This window comes from Zophobas morio, unplaced genomic scaffold (genome assembly GCF_036711695.1).
Source record: "Zophobas morio isolate AGI-343-1 ecotype UQ-CSIRO unplaced genomic scaffold, CSIRO_AGI_Zmor_V1 ptg000006l, whole genome shotgun sequence".
NCBI lineage: Eukaryota > Metazoa > Arthropoda > Insecta > Coleoptera > Tenebrionidae > Zophobas > Zophobas morio.
Genome location: NW_026972111.1, coordinates 16,675,041 through 16,694,397, shown reverse-complemented (window position 1 = coordinate 16,694,397; position 19,357 = coordinate 16,675,041). Strand labels below are relative to the sequence as shown.

At 36.6% G+C, this 19,357-nt stretch overlaps 2 protein-coding genes across 5 annotated transcripts in view; one reads left to right on the top strand and one right to left on the bottom strand.

Annotated features, from left to right (window-relative positions):
- Positions 1-1,036: 1,036 nt before the first annotated feature.
- Positions 1,037-4,276, top strand: LOC135123860 (uncharacterized). The gene has a single exon (XM_064048737.1). It carries the CDS (start codon positions 1,037-1,039, stop codon positions 4,274-4,276), a length of 3,240 nt encoding a protein of 1,079 aa, XP_063904807.1.
- A 5,043-nt stretch (positions 4,277-9,319) lies between these two features.
- The window catches only part of LOC135123727 (titin-like), a 31,553-nt gene continuing 21,515 nt past the window's right edge, over positions 9,320-19,357 (bottom strand). Inside the window, exons 8-15 of one of the 4 annotated variants that reach the window (XM_064048587.1) lie at positions 16,089-16,187; positions 15,959-16,034; positions 15,846-15,911; positions 11,123-11,173; positions 10,818-10,923; positions 10,594-10,720; positions 10,263-10,414; positions 9,320-10,015 (exon numbers count right to left, since the gene is read on the bottom strand). In XM_064048587.1, coding sequence (XP_063904657.1) covers positions 9,892-10,015; positions 10,263-10,414; positions 10,594-10,720; positions 10,818-10,923; positions 11,123-11,173; positions 15,846-15,911; positions 15,959-16,034; positions 16,089-16,187 — 801 coding nt within the window. In that variant the 3' untranslated portion in view covers positions 9,320-9,891. Of the gene's footprint in view, positions 10,016-10,262; positions 10,415-10,593; positions 10,721-10,817; positions 10,924-11,122; positions 11,174-15,845; positions 15,912-15,958; positions 16,035-16,088; positions 16,188-19,357 lie in introns of those variants that run through there. The other 3 variants (XM_064048588.1, XM_064048589.1, XM_064048591.1) reach the window with 3 other exon arrangements.

Below are 19,357 nucleotides of genomic sequence, written 5' to 3'. Positions count from 1 at the left end.
CAGTCTCCGCAACTGAGAAATTGCAGTTGTAAAAAAAGTGCGTCAGATCTCGACGTTATATGGTTCATGTGAGGATGGGCTAGTCCACCCTGGTCCACCCTCTTGATTGTAAGCAACGACATACGTTCGGTTTTCTATGTACGTAATTGAGAGTAAAGAATTCGAAACGCGCGTCTTTGCATATCCGTGTTTTCTTGCTTCAAGCGGGGCAGGACGCCCTGGCCTCAACGTATATCTCAAACGCTGCAGAATCGGATCTCTCGATATTCGACTCAAGGATTCAATAAATTAATTTCGATTTTTTTACTTCTTCTGTATTGTAAGAGTATAAAGGTAATTATTTTTATTACTCTATTGAAATATGGGTGTTCCGGTTCGAAGTTTGTTAATATTTTGTTTTGATTTTGTTTGTTTTCCCGCGGATTGCTGACAAGTGTATTTTGGTCACTTTCCACTAGAGGCGCCATAGTACCGAGCAAAAGGGCCCGGTACTTGGGGTTGGCGCTGTTATCGAAGAGAGTTATCGAGAAACCCTCAGAGAGGTAACATCGCTAAGGTGGGCGTTAAGTGAACGCAGTTGCCATCTTGTGTGACGTAAATCGCGAATTGTTGTCGCGAAACTTAGACACGTGGTTCCTTTGTGCATGCGGTCTACAAACCCTCAACCCAGGAGGCTGAACAAAACAAGGTAGGTGACCTTTTGATGCGTTTGTCAGCTTCGATCCAAATTTTAATATTATTTTTTTGGAATTGTAAAATCGCCGCGAAAAAAAGGTGTTTTCAAAGCCTTTACGTCCAACATATGGTCCTTCGAGCCGGATTTTAATATTATTTTTTTGGAATTGTAAAATCGCCGCGAAAAAAAGGTGTTTTCAAAGCCTTTACGTCCAACATATGGTCCTTCGAGCCGGATTTAGGGTAATTACGAGAGATTTGTAGATTCCAGCACAAATTTGTTGTGGTTTTGCTAAGCGTGATTAGCACGCATTTTCAATTGATTTTAAATTATCGGAATACGTAAATTCGAGTTTACATAATGGCTACCGTTGCCGCGCTAAGTAATGGACGCGCTAGTTTGATCAAACGCGTGGAGGCTTTAGTGAATCTATCGCAACAAGCCAGAGTCCACGAAACTGTACGAGGAGAGTTTTTTATTCGAGCTGCGGACTTAAACCATATTGTTGCCCAGTTTGAGCAGCGACAGTTGCAAATTGTCGAATTATGCACCACCCCTGAGGAGCTAGACGAACAATACGAGGTGCAATCAAGATTTGACGATATGCAGTATTCAATTAAATCGGTTGCAGCGGAATTAAATCGCGAGGCCGCGCAGTCATCCGCACCCAGGGGCAATTTAACATCAAACAACGTCAAATTGCCCAAAATTCAAATTCCGACGTTTGACGGTCAGATCAAAAACTGGCCCACATTTTATGATTTGTTTCGGTCGCTTATCCACAATAACCCAAATCTTAGCGCAATTGAAAAATTTCAATATTTGTCGACGTCATTGTCTCGCGAGGCGTCTACCGTCATCAAAAATTTGCCGATTTCGGCGGCAAATTATGCTATCGCATTCGATGCGCTGGTGGCGCGTTATAACAATAAGCGCGTATTATTGACAAATTATTGGCAAGCGATCTATAGTGCACCCAAAGTGAATGGAGATTCGCCGAATTTGTTGCGAAATTTGTTAAACGTGTTTTCTGAAAATTTGGCCGCGTTGAAGCAGTACGATGAAGTCGATTTGTGGGACTTCACGTTATTAAATTTAATGTTGCAAAAACTGGACACCACGTGGAAACAGAAATTTGAGTTGAGTATTGTAGGAAATTCCGTACCTGCTTACAATGACCCCCAAGAATTTTTGCTTAAACATTGTACCGCGTTGGAAACTTCCGTTATGACAATGGGTCATAATTCCGCATCCGCCCTTCGTAAACCCACAGCTGCATCTTCCGTACCTGCCAAGCGTCCCGTGACGTCATCGTTTGTCACGCGATCACCAATCAACAAGGAACAATGTCTTAATTGTTCGGATGAGCACCCATTAACGAAATGCGATGCTTTCTTAGAAATGGAACCACGGGATAGACATACTTTCGCGCGTAAGAAAAATCTGTGTTACAATTGTTTGTCGAGGGTGCATTCGGTTAGCAAATGCCCATCTAAATTAAACTGCCGGGTTTGTGATTGTAGACATCACACGTTGTTACATTTTGTCCCCAAACCTAGCGCCGAGCCGGAAGAGGTGTCAGGGATCTTTGGGGACCCATCGGTCGACGACGGGGTCAAAGTAATGACACTAATGACTAACGCGATCGCGACCCATAGTTTCACTTTGTTGGCGACCGCGCGAATAATTGTGGTGGATTCGCGAGGTAAATATCGCGCATTTAGGGCGCTTTTGGATACTGCGAGCGAGGCCACCTTTGTCACAGAGCGGTGTGCAAAGGTTTTAGGGCTCCCTCAAACTAACGCGGTGGTACCAATTCAAGGCTTGAATCAAATGTCGTCAAGCAGTACGTCGGGTGTATTGAAATGCGAAGTGAGGTCACATTTAGTGCGTAACTTTTCATTGAAAGCTGAAATGGTCGTTGTGCCTCAAATTTGTGGTGACGTTCCCACAAGGGCAGTGTCACAGGATCGTTTGCGACAATTTCGTCACATACGTAATTTGAAATTAGCTGACCCGGAATTCGGTAAGCCACAACAAGTGGATGTCTTGTTGGGTGCTGATGTTTACGGACAAATCGTGACATCCGGCTTCAGGAAAGGTGGGCTCGAGAAACCGTCCGCGTTAAATACTGTTTTCGGGTGGGTACTGATTGGGGGTGTTAAGCGTAACAAACAACAAACCGCGGTTAGGTCCTTTTGTACGTCCATAGACAACTCTGTAGACGCGGCATTAAAACGCTTTAGGCAGCGTGAGCAAGTCCCACAACGCAGTATGGTGGCCCCGCAAGACGCTTGGTGTGAGGAAAAAGTCACGTCGTCGATCGCATGTGACATCCAGGGTAGTTACCGTGTTCAATTACCTTTCGCCGACACGACGCCATCCATATTAGGTCGCTCGTCCGACTCAGCAGTGCGCCGTTATCTCGTCCCTGAGTCGCGCCTCTTTGCGGCCGACCTATTGTCATTTGCCCGGGAAACCCTCAAGGGTGTGTTGAACACACACAGGGTGTGTGCGTGGCCCGACTCAAGAGTAACGCTAACGGGAATTAAGTCGCGGCCCGGTCATTGGACCACTTTTGTTGCAAATCAAATCGCGCCCATACAAGGTATATTCGAACCTTCGGCATGGAATCATGGAAGCGGCCCTGATAACCCAGCCGACTGCGCCTCGAGGGGGTCACTCCTACAGGAGCTTGTCACACAGCCGCTATGGTGGGCGAATCCCACGTGGTTGGCAGGCACTGAGTGGCCTCTACAAGTAGACCTAGAAGTTCCTACCGGTACGGAACTTGAATTACACAGAAGGGAATTGCATCATGCGTTGTTAATACCTGTGCGAATGGTACAAAGTAAAGTGTTTGCCAATGAAATTCGTTCATTGCAAAAGAATGGCACGTGTTCAAAACCATTCTACGAATTGACCCCGTTCCTCAACGACGGTTTGATTCGCGTCACCGGAAGATTGCACCAAACGGAACTGCCCTATGAAACTAAGCACCCCTTGTTGTTGCCGCGCTCGCACAGTCTAACCGAACTAATCATAGAGGCCGCTCATCGGAAACATTTACATGTCGGATTCCGGATATTACAGTATTTGTTATTGCAAGCAGCGGCCGGTAACTGTACCTTCAAATGGCATTTTAACCCCCCGTCGGCCCCCCCTATGGGAGGATTATGGGAGCCGGGGGTCAAATCGTTCAAATCCCATCTTAAGCGCGTTGTAGGCGAGCAACCCCTAACCTTCGAAGAATTTAGTACCGTGTTGGCGCAAATTGAAGCCGTATTGAATTCGCGACCCCTGTGTCCCGCCTCCGCGGATAATCCCGATGAACCGTTGGAGACAATGTGGTTAAATCGGCTAAGTAGGTGGCAGCTCGTGCAACGGTTGCACCAGGATGTTTGGCATAAGTGGAACACGTCGAATAACCTGCCGTCGGTATTCAAGGGTGATTCGGTGGCCCCGTTGCAATGGCAACTTGGCCGAGTTGTCGCGCTGCACCCGGGAAAAGACGGTATAGTGAGAGTTGCACAAGTACGTACCACTTGCGGCATGATCACACGTCCTCGAGTGAAGCTGTGCCCGCTTCCTCGTCAATAGTTTTCACTCATATTGTTTATTTAGTTTAGTCATTAGTTTTAGATTGTGATTTAACCTCATATTGTGCTGGAACCTACGCCAAAAAAAAAAAAATGTTTAATTTTCTTTTGGTGGGCGGAATGTTCCGGTTCGAAGTTTGTTAATATTTTGTTTTGATTTTGTTTGTTTTCCCGCGGATTGCTGACAAGTGTATTTTGGTCACTTTCCACTAGAGGCGCCATAGTACCGAGCAAAAGGGCCCGGTACTTGGGGTTGGCGCTGTTATCGAAGAGAGTTATCGAGAAACCCTCAGAGAGGTAACATCGCTAAGGTGGGCGTTAAGTGAACGCAGTTGCCATCTTGTGTGACGTAAATCGCGAATTGTTGTCGCGAAACTTAGACACGTGGTTCCTTTGTGCATGCGGTCTACAAACCCTCAACCCAGGAGGCTGAACAAAACAAGGTAGGTGACCTTTTGATGCGTTTGTCAGCTTCGATCCAAATTTTAATATTATTTTTTTGGAATTGTAAAATCGCCGCGAAAAAAAGGTGTTTTCAAAGCCTTTACGTCCAACAATGGGTAAGGTAGTAAGGAAAATAATGTCATGCGAAAATTCTTGAATGCTATTGTTACAGAAAAGAGCAACACCATAATAATTAATAAATACTTTTTCATATCAAATGAAAACTTGTAATAACCATATTCTTGTATTATGACACCGTGTAAACTTTATAATGAATTATAAATTTAAAAATCCGAATAACCAATGATGAGAATAAGTAATATATTTATTATTGCAGTACGTATCTGACATGTGTATTTTTTTATTATTACATATGCATTTTTGTTTCATAAATATAACTGTAGCAGAGTCAACAAAAGTTAAATATACGCTTAATTTATTATTTGATTCAGACCGTTCGCACAGGTTTGTTACGCGTTCGCTCTAGCATGGGTGGGCAAATCCACCCTGAAAATCGGAAGCACTCGGCATGGTTCGTCCTCGTCGGAGACACGACTCAATTGAATTCAGTCAGATCAGAAACTGCATCGGAGATGGATAGTGCATTTAATTATAAAATGTAGCTATTCAAATTACCAAATAGTTAGGCGGGTACCAAAGTAGGTACTTTCTAGCAATTTTTTTTATTTGTACTACTGTAAGCTGTGCAAATAATATTAGAGAGGTGGTAAAGAAGGCATTAAAGACATTGAGTTTTTGTTTTTAATAAATAAATTCAGTAGTATGGAACTTGATATTTATGAATTATTTGTTTATAAATTAAGATTATGTCCCGAAATGAAACAATTGGTCATCACAAACTCTCGTGGCAGTAATAAAGGCTTTAATCAAAGTTCGGACAATAAATACTACCTACCTATTGGTTGATCGGTAGTGAAACAACAAACAGAACTGTTGGAATTATCTGCTATTTAACATAAAATTAAATTACGAACACTTTAAATTTCCACAAGACGAGCGATATAAAATATATTGCTACTGCTTTACAAAAACATGACCAATCTGAATAAATGAAAATTACTTGGAAAACGAAGTGAAACTATAGAAAATTCTCTTAAATTCGGCGTTTATTCGATATGATAATTTTCTTGGCTACACAAAAACATACATTTCGGGAACAAGATGAATCGCAAATTTCTCTTAAAGTAAATTCGATGATAAATTTAAAAAGTTTTTTGGAGGAGTCTTTGGTAATTAGTGGTCTTCAGAACGACTATTTTGGAATTATTTTTATTTTATTTGTTATTGTTAACTTTGTTAGTATTTTGAGAATTTATTTTTTGTTTAATTTGGCATTTTTAATTTTGCTTTTACAATAATTTTCCAAATTGCTGCTTTTTCTAAGTGTAGCTTATCTCAAAGGTTTAAAATTTAATGTTTTCTCGTCATGTTATTTAAAAATCTTTGCATGTTGGAATCATTATTTGAGTTTATAGTTCTATAAACACCTAACAAATCTATTTATGTGCTGAACCTTTTTTTTGTTCCTCTTTCCTCTTCTAGCAAGAGTCTTCGACGTTCTCGTTGGTTCTTGCTGACCGACATTCTAAGTAACATTTATAAAATAATATATATGTAATATACATAAAATATTTGTTATATTATATTGATTGACATGCAGCACCATAACAAAAACACGTTCTCACAAAAATGATTAATTATATATATGTATATATTTTTTTTTCATACATGTTATAACCTACCTATAATGCTTTGCCCACCCATCAAAAATCACCACGAGCCGCCACTGATTGTTGCCATAGTGGAACTGTAAAGTTTTACTAGGTATGTGTGAACTGAGTTAAGTTATACAATAGCCAGTTTGACTTATAAGGGTACTTAGGCTTAAGCTGCTTAAGTCATAAAAGTTTTACAAGGTGTATGTCAAGTGAATTTTTAATAATTCTTCAACTTTGACACTACAAAACCGAATGTTCTGAAAACTTGCAAGCGTTTTAAGGTATCGTAAGCATGTTAAATCGTCAATCAAATTTTTTTCGTTTATGCACCCCTAAAAAATGAAGACGTCATTTTACAGTTTTAATGAATAGGTACTTACATTTTATAGAATTGCATAGAAGAAGATGGCCGGAAAGGAATTATCCTCACGCCACTCTACTAGCTAAATTCAATTTTAGTACTCTACATTGCAGGCGTATTTGTAGTGCACCCTTATTTTTACACAAATTGTTAAACAATGTTATAGACTGTAGTGAGCTATTGGAAAAATTACATTTTTATGTGTCCAGGATTAATTCTAGATATGCAGTAACTCTTTCCAACAGATGTCCGCGTACTAATATTATACCTTTATATGTTATAAATTTTTATTTAAATATGTTAGAGAGTAGAGATAGAATTGATATTTTTTGTTGTAATTTACGCAGGATGAAACGTTTAATATTTGAGTTAAAATTAGGTTAATATAATTTTTAAGAATTTATATTTTTCTTTATTGTGATGTCTTACAGATAAAAGAGGTGTACTTAATTGATTTGTCCCATAAGTGGAATTATTTCTGTTGGGCAAATAAATCTTATTTATTATTTATTTATTTATTTATACTCCTGCATGTGTGATTTAAGAATCCGTCATGAGTTTTTATGTTAGATATCCAGATTTTTGGGGGAAAAATGTGTTGTACAATTTAACTTTGAAATTGCAAAACCAAATGCTTTGAAATCTTGTAAAAGTTTTAAGGTTATAGCATGGAGGTAGAATAAGAGGAGGGACGATAGCTCGAAAGCCCTTGGGGAGAGGCTGGACGTGCGATACAAAAATGAATTCGTGTTGAGTTTTTACCTTTGGCATCCAGATTTTGGAAAAGAAAACAAAATTTTATAACAATATTTTACAATTTAATTTTGGAATTGTAAAAACTGAATGCTCTGAAATCTTCCAAATATTTTACGGTTATTGGAAGCATGGTAAATCGTTGATTAAAATTTGCCCGTCTTCTTACAGTTTTCCCGAATATGTAATTGTTCTTCAAATTTATGAGTGTTTTTGGAAAAGACATAATCGAGTGTGATTTTATTAATTAATCAGTCCTCTTCTCTGCGTTGAGGAAAATTTTATTATTTTTAACTGCTGATCTGAACGTGATAATTGTCCAATTTTTTCGAAATATAAACATAAACAGTGGAACATGGACATATATACCTACCTGCTGAGAAATTGAGAGTATCTACATTATTTTTTCGGAAAAATTTTTAGATGACGTTATCCAATTTTTTAGGTGGGATAAACAGATATATTTTGATTACAAATTTACCATGCCTACGGTAAGTTTAAAACCAGTTTAAAACGTTTACAAAATTTCAAAACATTCGGTTTTGCAGTTTCTGATTGAATCAATAAAACAAATTTACTCATTCATTATTTTTTTTGAAATTGACCAACGTTTAGATGAGTTGAAATGCCATAAATGAACTAAGTATTAGCAATCTAGATTCAGGAACAGTAGAATTTACAAACAATAAACAAAAATTGATAACAGGTATTCCGACCAAATTTCACAACATTTCAGATTAGAAAAACATTAATAATAATAATTATAATTGCACTTGTGACAACAAGTGACGCATTACAATTAAAACGTTCCCATGCATTGCCATTACCGACTAGCAACTTAAAGTCTGATGACATTTACTAATTCCCTAGAGGAGCTACCACCCTAAATGAAGTTGCACATACTTACCTATGTTTAAAGATTTTCTTTATTTATGTTTCAGTTACGCGGCGTTGTTTTTGTTACCAGCGCAAAATTTTAATTCAAACTGGGAGACCACAGTAAATACGTGTTTTTTCCGTGTTCCGTAATTTCATATTTTGAAATTAATGTAGCAAGCTTAATCTGTAAAATGGTTTTCTTCAACAGCCAGTGTAAGCCGGTCATCAACGGTGCCCAAAAATTACCAAAGATAGTGAACCCTAGCTGGAAAATCGGTTTCATGTATTTCATACAAAGGTACGTGTTACTCGGTAAGGAAACGCTGTTAAACATATTCGCAATATTGTTTCATCTTTGACCGAGGGAAGAAATTGGCATTATTTTGTTAACGAATGGTCACCACTATACTGACTAGATGTCACAAAATGTTCGTATTATTTTTTTAATAAAATGGATTCGAAGAAAAACTTCGTTAACGGCACTGTGGTGTCTTGAATTTAAAATTTAAATTTCGCGCTGAAAAAAAAAACGTAGACAACGTAGACAAGCAATGGGAAATACAGAGTACGTAGTTAGTTTTAACACGTGTCATGACGTCACTTGTTGTTGTTTGTTGTGAATGTTAAAATTGGTATGTAGAACTCTGTAATTTCATAAAAGCGCAATTGTTTAAATAAAAACAAATCACATTCGACGCCACAGCCTCATTCAATTCAATAAGTATAATTAGTGTAAGAGCAGGGCGGGATGTTTGGGCTATCACAGTCTAAAATATAAAATAGAAAGGAATTATGATAGCGAACTGAAAATTTACTTCAGTATGTAGTAAAAAAGATTTTCTAAAAAACGCTTTAAGACATACACATATTCTGCTAAATATATATTTTTATTAGTTGAATTCATGTATAAATCTGTTTTATAAAATATATAAAGACTTATAAAGGCACAGAGCTCACCTTACATAACAATTCAAGATTATTGTCTTTTACGCATGTAGGCAATGCTATTATTATTGTCCATAAATATAAAAAGAAACAACGTTGTCCTTTAAAATGTTATTGTATATAAAACCTGTTATTATCTAGGTACCTCATGGCAAAAGCAACAACCCTTAATAACATTATTCTTACAAAATAAGTTAATAAATAAGCGTTTAAACATTCGTTAAATTTGCATAAAAAGTAGAAAAAGTATTATTATAAAAACCGCTGGGCAGATCTTGATACAGAACAGTAAAATCTAATATAATGACATACAGTATCACCTATAACAAAATGCCATAATATAATAAATTTGATCACAGAACAACATACATATTGTAACAGTTAAAGCACAATAAAATGTACAAACAATAATTTACGAGAAAGTCGAGTCAAGGAACTGATTGAAGAAGTAGGAGCCTAAATCTAAAAAGAAGGAACATTTTTTTCTGTCAAACTTCAATCTTCATCCTTGAAGCGTCTGTAGATGGACTGTACGTAAGTAAACACACATTTCCAGTCCGGTTTTCGGGTGGCTACCATGTCATCAACGTCAAGGAGCGGTGCAATGTCCGCCTTCTCACTAATAAGCGATTGTCTCGAGTTAAAAATCGGCAGAAAATTATACAAAGTTTGTTGAAATAGGTTTAACATTGATACTCTGCGATCTTTTATCAATTGTGGTAGGTATTGCTCACATCTCGTGTCTCTTGTACTGCTTTACCGATACAAGAACAGTATAAGTTTTTTTTATGTGCAGAAAAGTATTTCAACAAGTGACTTTATATTTATATACTCTGTCTACATCTATTATATTCTTTGATACTTACTCGGCCACTCGGAAGGCGAGCGTGAAATTATGTCTGCGATTTTTGGGCGATAGGGCATGGTAGTCGAACGCGTCCGGAAGGAAATGGTGGATGAGAGCACAAAAAGCTAATCCGTCTGCCCAGCTGGTGGAGAAGTTGTCTAGTTGGATGTTCTGAAATTTCATTTATTGTAAATGTATACAACTGGATACTTCAATTTCTTTCCTTTTGAAAAAACAATATAAGAAAACAAACAAAGCAGTTGCGTTGTTTAATGGCACACGGAAATCACAACAGAGCCAGTTAAATTAAGCTTCTAAAATAAAACAACACACAGTCTCTCGTTTCATACCTCATACTCCTTAGTCTTCATTCTGCACCAATGTAACAGTCTATCTTTGATGGTACTAGCACTTTGGCTCACTGCTGGGTCAGTGAATTTAAAAAGGGGGCCACTGCCGGAGGGGGTCTTAGGGGTACTGCAGACCAAGCCAAGCATTAGTGTTGAAAGCGATTTCAAGCCGAAAGTTAATCGAAATATTTCAGAGAAGAGCTTGTTATTGGGTTTTAGCTTACCTTGGGGAGTTGAGGCTGTTTTGTTTGTCCAGTTGTCGAAATTTGGCAAACGGAGAGATGGGCTTTTTCGACTGTACTTGCTGTGTTGTCGCCACCCTAGTGGTGACTGAAACCAGTTACTCGGATCATTATTGTTATAAATATCATCAACAAAACATGTTTTATTTAAACCGATACATAATAATATATTGTATCAAAACAAAAAAAATGAGAGTTAATAACTCCTCTGTTAACATCCATATTCATTTTTTTCCAGTTTAAATTACTTGGAATAAAATTATTGCCAAAATTATTATTATGCTTACCATGTGACGTCACAGGCCCCTCCGTAAAAGTTTTCTTGGTGTGAGTGGCTTCTGAAAATAATGAAAAATGTGTCATCAGCAATTATCGTAAATGTTACCATCAAACAAAATGAATTAATCACATGAGAAAAAAAGTGTTAGAAGACAAAACTGGTGTTTAATTGGGTGCAACAAAAAATGATGGGGTGGGACTGAAGACGAAAAGCGGGCACGCCATAGCAAGTGCTTTTGTGTGAACATAAAAAAATCTAAATGCGGCTTGATCAGGTGTTATAGGGTGTAACTACAAAAGACGCATTTACACAACTTGTGTGCAAAAGAAATCTGTGGCGCTGGCGTGGCTGGCTGGCGTATTATATACAAGGTGGGGGGGTTCACAGTTAATGGGTGCGCACACCAACACACTCTCACCCTTGATATCATCTCGACGACCCCCTTTCTTTTCAAAACGTTCTGCGATTGGTGTGCGCACTCCAAACACACCAATCACCGACGCCTTTTTGTCATCAACAACAACAATAAACAACTTCTAGAAGGGTTTTGTTCGTAATAACAGTTGGGTTTCGTTCGACTAAAAACTCTTACAATCTAAACATTAACAAAAAACTTCCACGCAGGAATGGAATGCAGAGGTGCGCTTTTCCTTACTTGGTTTTTGTTTCGAAAAATTACGTGCTAGACTTAAACAGTTCTTCGAAAGCTCTGTCGACATTGGTTTCGTCTAGCAACTGTGGGCAGACTATGTCAGGTAAAGTGCGACTCCTAGATAAACCTGACGACTGCCGGATTGACAACACTTTTTCTGATGTCTTCAGTCTATTAATCGCCCTTTTGGTAGGCTTAGTTTCGCATTTGGTGCTTAGGTTTTCATTTGACGAAGTCCTGGAAAGTGACTGAGGCGACTTGCTACCTCCAAGGAATGCCTCCATCGTCTTCTTTTTGTGGGCCATTTCGTCTTTGGACATGCCTGCTTCGAACTGTTTCGGAAGTGCCAAAGAGTGACTTGATTTAGATTTTGACACCGTGCGAGCATTGGGAGATGCTCTTGGTGACGGTTTATGTAATGGTTGTTGGTTTTGAATGCAAATTTGGTTCCAAGAATCAGCTTTGTTTGCAATTTGTGCTTGATTGGGAGGTCGTGGAGATTCAGGTTCAGGCACGTTAATCACAGGAATTTGGAACTTTGATGTCACTATTGACTCACCATCATCATTAATTTCTAACGACTCAATAGGAACAGGGCGTTTTCCACTCCTGTAGTGACTACTACTGGAGGAAACTGTATCCCTTTGTGAGTACGAGAAACTATGAGGTGAAACTGTTTTTTTAGGCTCTTCGCGAGGTCGGTAACTAAAACTGTTTGGTGATACGATTCTCGGTGGCTGATCTTTAAATCGGTAATCGTAGTTCATAGGTGACATTATTTTTGGAGGTTCGTCTCTATAATTAGAGCTGAAGGTGTTGGCAGCAGTTTGTGAGTAAGTTGGTTCCACATTTCTATAACTGTTATTATTGGGACTATACCCACTAGGAGAGCTGTCATCGCTCCTACAACTGTAATTAGTAGGCGAAGCAACATTATGGTTTTCTTTAGATTTGTAAGTAGAACTCGTTACTGGAGAAGTGTCTTTCTGCGAATCTTGTTTTGTATACGAGCTTCTTCCACTATTGTTCTGTACTTTTTGGGGAGAACTGTCTGGTCTTGGGCTTACTTTCTGTAACGCATTTCGAAGACTAAGAGCTGCTGCAATCTCATGTTCATCTCTATTCATAGGCGATTTCTGACGAATTGTCGTAGCTTGTTGTGACACCGGACCCGTCATTACTCTACTGCTAACAGCGTTATATTCCTTTACACCTTCCACTGACACTTGGGTATCAAGTTTTGGTGGGTGAGTTTGCGAAGGTACTGTTTCTTGTTTGTCTTCAATTTTTTCTTGTTGAGGTTCTTGTTTTAACTTTTGATTGTGACTTGGTGGTGTTGAAATTTGAGGTTGGTACTGATATGTTGAAGTATATTGTGGCTCATTGTATTGTTGTTGATTAACGTGATAATAATTTTGAGCAGGTGTTGGTGTAGTAACATGACCATAGCCCTCAGGCTCACTGGCCTTGTGATTTTCTTGAATTCTTGTTTCTGATTTTTCTGGGTAGTAATCTTGATGTGAACTACTCCTGGAATAATTTTCTTGGCCATAGTTGGCATTTTGATTTGCATTTGTGTAAATTTGCGATGTATAAACATGATTTTGAGAAGGATGATGAGATTCAGATGAATGTTTTTGAGGATATTGATAATACTGTGTTTGATTTAGTTGACCTTGATTCTGATTTTGTTGGGGATAATATTGTTGTGATGCAGCCACATAGTTCTGATTGTAAGTGTTTTGTGGCGGAACTTGATTGTATTCTTGCCGAGGTATATATTGAGTTGACACACCATACTGACTTTGATTTCTTTGTGGAATAGGTGGTTGGTCGTACCCACGATTATGATGATGCTGAGATGAAATTCCAGAATTATGATTATCAGTCTTTGGATGTTGAAAGTGCTGTTGCGAATAATCATAACTGCGTCTATATTCACTGCCTGCTGTAGAAGATTGCTTTGGATTGTGATGCAAAGGTACTTGTTGATTGTATTGATTGTTATGATGATGAGACGTTATTCGTTCGGCTTGAGGCGAGGTATATTTTACTGTGCTGTAAGTAGAATAAGCATCACTACTTTTACCACTGTGATCATAATGACCACTTAATTGCTTCACGGTATTAGATTTTTTTTCCGCAGTTTTTACAAGATACGGAGCACTCAATTTTTCTGGTCCTGGTTGCGATGAAAAAGGTAAAACTATTTTATCTTTACTCAGTTTCCTAGGTTTCATGGGAACAGGTTCTGGTGGAGCAACATTTTCAAATTTAGATGCAGCTAAGCTCAAAACACGACTTTCGCTCGGATTAGCCACCCAAGGCTTTAGTGATGATTCATTTGCCGGCTTAGGACTGTACAAGTAAAGTGGTGAATCTAAATCTTTTCCTTTGTCGTCTGATTTGACAGAAACCTTATTTATCTGAAGATTAGGTGGTGGAGCTTTTTTAGCAATCGGCTTGAAAGCTGATTGTGGTGCATGCGAGAACTTATTGACCGGCAGGGGTTGAGGTACAAACTTATAAGTTTTTTCAGAGTTAGGTTCGAAAGCTTTTACTTTCAGTGATCCAGTAACAATATTTTTATCATTTTGCGTACTACTCCATGGTAATTTTTGTGATTGTTTTTGCTTCTCTTCAAACATTTGTCTTAAATTTCTTGCGCTCTGTTTGCTAATTTTAGGTCCGTCGTATTTAGGACCTGAAGTTATAGCATCGTCTGCGCTTTTCCAAAACTGACGTGCAGAGTTCTGAGACTGAATGGGACCAGACGACGCTTTTTCGAAAGCAGTTTTTATGTTTCCAAATTTATTGCTCCAAATAGTTCCTTGGTTGGTTTCAGGCTTTGACCAAAGAGAACTCTTGGTTAGTTCCTCTTTTACTGTAGTATTTTCGGTATGCTTGTTGATAAAAGCCAAAAATTTTTTATCATTGTCCGTTTTGGGTTCAAATACAGGTACTGTGTTCTTAGTATTTCCAGGATTACCTATTCTGATGGGCCCTCGTAATGCTAAATAATTACTTCTTCTTCTTTGATGATAATCTTCATCTGGTAAAGAACAGTCACTATCGGCGTCGTCTTCATAAAAATTGAGAGGTTTAGGTATATCGATAGTGTTTGCTCTTTTCATTTTAAGTTTTTTCGTGTTAAACTTATTACTTGTGTCCTCATTTGAATATTTTTGATAAATTGGATTCGATTGCATTACGATTTCTGTTTGTGGTAGCTCTTTATACTGTTGAACCACAGGTTCTTTTTTAACTTCTACTTTTACCATTTGCGTTCTCATAGTGGTATCTTCATCTGTTTCTTCCGATTCTAGAAGGTTTTCAGTGCTTTTTCGTGCCGCTGCATTCTGTATTGCTTGTTGCACGGATTTAATACTGACATCTCCAGAAGACGACCTTCGAATGTTGTGCTCATCTACAGAAGTTGATCTAGATGAGAAATCAGTTTTTTTGTCAGTTACTTCTTCATTAAACAGAAAGTCTAATGATTCTGTAGGTGTTTGCACTGATGACGAATTTCCAGAAATCGTACTATTAGAACTGCTGAAAGGTTTAGCGACCGCATTTCTTACAACACTCTTCTGTGGCAAAAAGGGTTTGAATGAACTAGTTACATTCTGACCGACGCTGCCTTCAGAATTCTGCTTTTGCAGCATCGTAATTTTTGTTCCTGACGACTGCGGGGTCAATTCGTGCAAAGAAATCTCTTCGATTAATCTTCTGGCGTCTGCTAGTTCCTCACTGCTGACCCCCACTGTGTGTCTATTAGGTCTTTGTCTTCTTCTAAAACGACCTTGCACACTAGAACGCCTTTGCTGAGTAGGTACGGATGCTGAAAGACCAGCTTGCAATTTTGTCACTAACTGAAGAAGAGAACTACGTCGTTCAGGTGTTATATCGGTTGCGTCATCACGCAAATTTGCCGATAATTTATCTAGTGCATTTTGCACTTCTGCTATTAGACCACTGCGTTGGTCTTCGCCTGATTCTGTTCCCGAATCAGCAGTTTGTTCATTATCAGGAGCTTCGAGTAAGCCCTGTAGAAGAGGAAGTAGTTGAGACTCACCCTCGAACGTGGCGGAAATTTGATCCTGACTGGCCTTATCAACTAATTCTGTGCACGCTGAAATATCTATTGTTGAAAGTAACGTGATGGAAGTGATAATTTAAATTATTTACCTTCTTGTTCTGCCATTACTTGGCGTAGCCTAGCTCGTATTTTTTTGCGTTCCTCGTAGTCAGTACTTTGTTCTAGCTGAAATGGTTGGTAACAGAAATGAGATGTTATTGCAAATGTCATATACTTTACCAATAATCGCAGTGTTTGCTCGTCCCAAACTGTATGAAGATCTTCGTCGGTGATGGGGTGCTGGAAGACGCGGCTTTTCGTGACTTGCTTTCCTCCTTCCTAAAATGGGTTATGATATGAAACTCATTACAAATGTCAATAGTTAAATAACGCGAATTGATTTCGATTTGTAGCTATTATATCCTTTCCAGTTATTTTACATTAAACTTAAACGTAAAAAAGAAAGTTAATAGATATTTTGAAAATATTTTTTTTCTGTATTTGGTTTTTCGACATAGAAAGAATTAATTCTACACTTTCGATATCAAAAATTTATCAGTCAGTTGTTCAAAATGACACTGCATTCATTGTCACTTTAACTTTTCGATATACATTTCTTTTTAATGTGAAAAGTAGTTACGTTATGGATGGAGTATTGTACAACAGAAAAGGAACGTGCTCTGCTAAAATTGTACAACAATGAAATTTCTGCGTCACATTCAAAAGTCAAATACTTAGACGTAGGAAAAGTTGGACAATTTTGTAATTAATTAAATACATTCTTTTTGTGTGATAACAACAATTTATAATTTCAACCAAAGATAAAGTACATTGTCCGACATTAAACTGAGTATGATTTCGTATTTTATTATTAGATATCATGTTAAAAAATTAAATGATTATAAATAAAAAAATAAGAGTTGAATAAAAGTTAAAAAAGTGTCTTTCAATTAATTCCCTATAAAGGTTTTCATTGCAGTTTGGAGTAAAATAATTATGAAAGAAAGTATTTTCATTGTTTAAATTCATAAGTAACATTTGTATGTATTAAAATCACTTTTAACCAGGTAATGAGCATTTTACAGACAAGAAAAGTTGATAGTTATTCATTAGGTTATGTAGAAAAGTATTTCTACTCTACATTTTTTTCCTCTATTTTTTTTTTCCATTGTATTAATTAATAAACGCCTATTTATTTGTTATTTATGAATTAATTTTTTGAGAACATCTTATATTTGTTTTTTAAAATAATTTTGTTAAATACTTAATTATTGTTGAAGTTTTTGGCTGGATCTTGGTTCAGTATTAATCTTTTTGCATTGTACACATGAACACCTTGCTTTGCAATAAAAATCATTTTTGTGCTTCAAAAATGTATGAACAAAAATAACAAAATTAAAACAATTTTTACTCCTCTGATTCTCTTTGTGTACATTTTGCGTACTGTATTATTAAATTACATTGTTTTTTGTTTGGTAGCTTGTAGTTGGAGTTAGAGGAATCACTGTAGTCTTGTCATGGTATCAGCAAAGTAGCTTGTATAAAAAAAACATAAGTTTCTGTCTTTACTCAAATATCTCATTTCGGCAAAGTTAGTTTTAACCGACTGAAAATCATAACTCTGTAAAATTTAAACAAGGTTTAGTGTTAAATAGTCCGTGAAGATAACTGAGGGTTTAATATTGTTTAAAAATATTTACTAATGTTGTATATATTTTTAATCTTAACTCTAACGACTTAGTAGAATTTCGTTGTATTTTTAATATGGTTTATGGTCAATGATCGTTTTTTGTTGAAGATCCATCACCGATTAAAAATGGTAACTGGAATTTTACGTAAGCGATCAATGAAACGATACTTTTATAGGAAATCGACAAAAGTTAGAATAGTTTTTAAAAAATACTCTTATAATTTTTTGTCAGCAGATAAAGGAGTCAAGTGTTTAATGGTGTCATTATCTAAATTCATATTGCAGTCATATACATAAATAGAAAAACGACAATGAGAATGAAGAATTAAAAATTATATGTTTAAAACATCTACTGTCAGTATCTTTAAATAACATGGATTTTACTGAAATTCTGCCAGATATGAAAATGAAAATGTAAACGTAAAATTCTTTTGTCTCTTTAAAAATATATTTTCTCATTGAAGAATTGCTTGCATATTTTTTGAAATTATATAAACTTTATAAACAAAAAAAAAAACAAAATAAATAATACTGATAGCTCAAAGAGAGGAATAACAATAAAATCCAATCATTAGTGTCAAGGTGGATTATCGGGTGCTGTGGATCTTTGAATGCTTTATATCAACAGTTGAATAAAGAGAAACTGTTTTTTTTTAATAGAAATTGTTTTGTTCTGTATTTAACAAAATATATCTGTTATTTACGTTACAAAGTAGCATAAAAACCATTATTACTTACGAGTGTGCAATCTAACCGAGTTGTGTAATCACAAGGATAAGACAATGTGTTAGCCCACGCGTAATGTGCAAAAAGATTTTAACTTATGCTAGAAAATAATTTAAAAGACTGCGGTAATGTAACTTATTAGATAACTTGCATGGGTGTCCTAAGTTAAATTTATCCTACTGTCGTAGGTAAAATTCAAATTTATTTGAAATTATGAAATTAGCAGACATATATGAATATTTTACGTTTTATTGTTTTGACTGTGTATTTTTTTACATTTTTAAGACGTGATGATGAAATGTCGTAGCAGGGAAGTGTTAGACGCTATAACAGATTTTAGTCTTTACAAAAAAAAAACAGTTTTTCTTTTCTCAAACATTAGATAATTTTGCTAGCACGAGTGACAATGCCCATTAAATAAAATTTTAACCTTGCGGTATGTATGAACATATTTTTTACGTTTGCTTGAGACTTGAACATTAATATAATAATAGGAAAAATAACAACTATATTTTTTAAAGGAATTATTGCATTCTAGGTTACACCCTCAAGTTTGTTATTATATTTTTTTTGTAAACGGTAATAATAATAATTAAAATAAGACAAGTGCGTTGTTGAAAGTTTCAGCATAACGTTACCGTTACCGTTGTCTTTTTTTAAGTCTGCACTTTCGTAGCTAAAAAAAGTATTCTTAAATATCTCATATTTTTTGTTATATCGCCTTTAATGACCAAATGCTTGACTCAAGAATGTATATGTTCTAGTCACCCTTTTATGGCTTTAATAGTTTTTCCGTAAATGGTATAACGCAGTCTGTTTACAGAATAGCGCACCAAATATATAAACAAAGCAAATTAACTCCAGGAAATTTCTTTTGTTACTTTAGGTAATGCGAAATTTATTTTTGAATACTTGCACTTGCGTCACATCACATTAGTGCCAATTATAAATTTTAAAAGTTCTACGAAATGGCAACATACCAGAGACATGTTTAACAAAAATATCTCCAGGTAGTGAGATAATGTTTTCTGGATAGTTATTTGTAATTCTTGTGTCTAACATTCTCACTGAATTCATTGGTCAAAATTTCATC

What these genes read in the sequence shown, in the direction of transcription:
- LOC135123860 (XM_064048737.1), top strand. Translation starts at nt 1,037, where the DNA reads ATGGCTACCGTTGCCGCGCTAAGTAATGGACGCGCTAGTTTGATCAAA.